Source organism: Octopus bimaculoides, chromosome 12 (assembly GCF_001194135.2).
Source record: "Octopus bimaculoides isolate UCB-OBI-ISO-001 chromosome 12, ASM119413v2, whole genome shotgun sequence".
In the NCBI taxonomy this organism is placed as follows: Eukaryota; Metazoa; Mollusca; class Cephalopoda; order Octopoda; family Octopodidae; genus Octopus; species Octopus bimaculoides.
The window spans coordinates 38651486-38654935 of NC_068992.1; the positions used below are offsets into that span (position 1 = coordinate 38651486).

Here is a 3450-nt window from a genome sequence, read left to right on the forward strand (position 1 = left end):
AATCTCATGTCTCTTCATTTTAGCACGAAATTCATTATTTATTAACCAGTTTTCCTTGTAAAAAACAGGTGGTTCTTTTTTGTTTTCTCTTGAAATTTTATGCCCCACATTTGTTAATGAACCCACACACACACACACACACACACACAGAGTAATATACCTGGTATTTCTCAGCTTCTTCGGCAGAAACTAAGCCCGCATTTGGTCTTCCATGCTTTAACGTGTCCATGTGTTGGCTAACATAAGAAAGAAAATGTAATTTAATACACAAATTATAAATATATACACACAAACACACCATGGAAATATATTTATACATAGGAAGGGGAGGGGACAAATGCCATAATAAACAAGAATGATAAAATATCACCAGCAAGGGCTAATTAGTTATACATACATAAGTATACGAATGCATACTTCTGTTAATGAACACACAAAGTAATACACCTGATATTTTTCAGATTCTTCAGCAGAAACTGAACCAACAACATATGGTCTTCCATACTTTTGCACAAATCCTTTTAAAACAATTGTGAACATATTCGGTCATCCCATAAATAAAGCGGTTTCTTTATACTTCTTTTATTTTTCAAAATTAAGATAAACAAAGTTCTTCTTTAATCTAAAATATACACTCCTTCATTTTCTACAATACTCTTCCATCTATCTGGTAGACTTGCAAGGCCCCTCTTCCAAAATTCACTTCTCCGTGACAAAAATACTCCTCCAGTACTATTCTGACCTTGTCTACAGAATTCATTTTCTTTCCGTCCAAATGATTTTGAAGACTGTAGAATAAATGATAATCAGATGGGGCAATGTCTGGCGAATATGGTGTGTGGGGCATCATTTTCCATCCAAACTTTTCCAGCCTTTGGAATGTCATCCTCACTATATTTGGCCGAGCATTATCCTGATAGAAGAACACCCTTTGTTTTGGAACCAAAGATGGTCGTTTTTCTTCTAGCACTGACTTAAACTGCTCACAGTAGATCTCCTTTGTTATCGTTTGGTTTGGGTTTAAAAGTTCAAAGTGGACTAAGCCTTTTATATCCCAACAAACAGATAACAACACCTTATGTGGGTGAAATCCTTCTTTAGTCTGGGATGCTGGTGTTTCTCCTTTCCCTACCAACTGTCTTCAGCACTTCACATTTTTATAGAGAACCAATTTCTCATCACCAGTCACTATTCAGTCCAAGAGACATGGCAGCAAAGAAAAACACACATTCACTCTCTGTGTGTGATTAGACTTCGAAAGTTTGTGAGGAACCCACTGACCCAATTTGTTGACTTTTCTGATGGATTTGGTCATTCAACCATTCATCGACACCTGCATGCCAAGTATTTCTGCTAGTTCCTCAACAGTTACAATAGGATTTTGTTCCACCAAGGTTTGCAGGACATCCTTATCGAACTCTACAGATCTTCCAGGACGAGGCTTGTCTTCAAGGCTGTAGTTTCCCACTAGGAATTTCTGGAACCACTGTTGACATATGCTTATGCTTATTGTCCAATCCCCCTATACTGCATTAATATTCCTTACACTTTCCGTTGTGTTGTTGCCTTTATTGAACTCATAAAGCAAAATATGCTGAATATACTCTTTTGTCACTTCCATTATAGCTTTGAAAAAAATAACTGTTAAAATCGAACCACACTCTTCAAAACTTGCACTAAGAATAAGAAAAATGGTAAAATTAATACCTGCTTTTATAGCAAGTTGATGCAGGGAGTTTATCCCATCCCCCTCTTACTTTTAGTTCATGCAATTGAAAAAACCGCATTATTTATGGAATCACCTAACACTTACTAACTGAAATTAAGTAACTAAATATATAGAGAGAGTATTGTGAAAGAACAAAGATCAATTCATTATAGCCCAATATTTTAGTCCCTTTGTGGTTCTGCAATCAAATCTGGCCATGGACTTAATGTTAATTTCATAATTTCAGAGAAAGGGAAGCTGCATGTAGCAGTTCCCTTATGATGGAATTTATGATAGCTGACATCTCTCCTTTACTTAAACTGGATGCTACGTTACATAATGTTATCTTGTAAATAAATGGGCAAGACCCTAACAACAGATATTGAACAGTATATTAATTTCTTATCGTTACTTCTTGATAATTTAGTCTACAAATCAAATATAGACAGAACTCTCAACTGACATCTGCATCTTCTGAACTCAAGCACTAATTACATACATTGCCAATTATCGTTTTACATCTACTTTCAATGCTAGTATGGGTTGGTTGAGTTACTCCAGTTGGTGTCAGGACATATCCAGCAGAGAAGATATTGCATATCACTCCTGTGTTTCATTTTTGGCCTGGTTTTTACCACCAGCAGCCCATCCTAACACCGATCAATTTTCAGCATATACTGAGTACTTTTTGAAATTTTCTTTGCCAGAATTTCTTCACCTCAACTTACTTCAAATCTTCAAAAACTTATTTCATGAAATAACCAAATTTATAACAATGTGACAGCTACAAAGATGTCTAAAGGACCTCTACATTAAACCAGTCAGTGGAGTTTTGTAACTCACAAATGCACAAAGGACAGAATCCTAAAAGCCCTAAAATTCTGGCTAAAGAATGCAATTCCAAAACTTTACCACTGGAACTAAATCTAGTTAGTTATTCTACTAAAAGTCTCCACCTTTTCTCTTATTTTCCTCTCTGATATGGTAAAACTTCTAAATTCTAAGGCAACTTCCACTGGTGCTGGTGTTATGAAATGAGCACCCTATACACTCTGTAAAGTGGTTGGCATTAAAAAGGGGATCCAGTTGTAGAAACCATGTCAAAACTGAAACATTGAAGCAAAAATGGAGTCCACCAACTCATTCAGTCCTACTGAGCCATCCAAATCATTCCAACATGGGAAGTAAAGGGAGTAAGGTGATATGAATGGGGGTGATGGGAAGGAGTGAGGAGGGTGGGAAGGAGGAAATGAGGAGGGGTGAAGGGGAAGAGGGGGCAAATGAGGAGTGGAAGGGATAACGAGGAGGCAGAGGAAGAGGAGGAGGCAGAAGAAGAGGAGAGAGGAGGAGATCAAAACAGTGCCGTGTCACAACACACTGATATGTCACAATGCACCAGTGTGTCCCAAATTACTGATGCGCCACAAAGACTATCTACAGACACCACAGATTTTTTTTTTTTTTTAATATAGTTTAAAGCAATGGGTCTCAACCTTTTTAATATCCAAGCCAAATCCTGGATTTTTTTCTAGTGGAGGTGGTCACACCAAATAAAGTAAAACACAAACCGATTAAAGAAAACTTTATATTTATAGAGAGGGAAGACTGTTGAGGGTGGCCAGCCACATGCTACCTTGAGAGCTGCATTTGAAAACTGTAGGTTTAAAGCTTTAGAAAACCAACTGTTACCCTGAAAAACATCTTAATAATAACTGTATAAATAAAATTGTTATCCACGCCAT

The 3450-nt window shown here is 36.9% G+C and overlaps 1 protein-coding gene across 1 annotated transcript in view; it reads right to left on the bottom strand.

The window, feature by feature from the left end:
• The window catches only part of LOC106879503 (uncharacterized), a 39939-nt gene that overhangs the window by 10825 nt on the left and 25664 nt on the right, over window positions 1–3450 (bottom strand). Inside the window, exon 2 of the mRNA XM_052972147.1 lies at window positions 161–236. Within this exon, the coding sequence (XP_052828107.1) occupies window positions 161–236 (76 nt within the window). The remainder of the gene's footprint in view (window positions 1–160; window positions 237–3450) is intronic.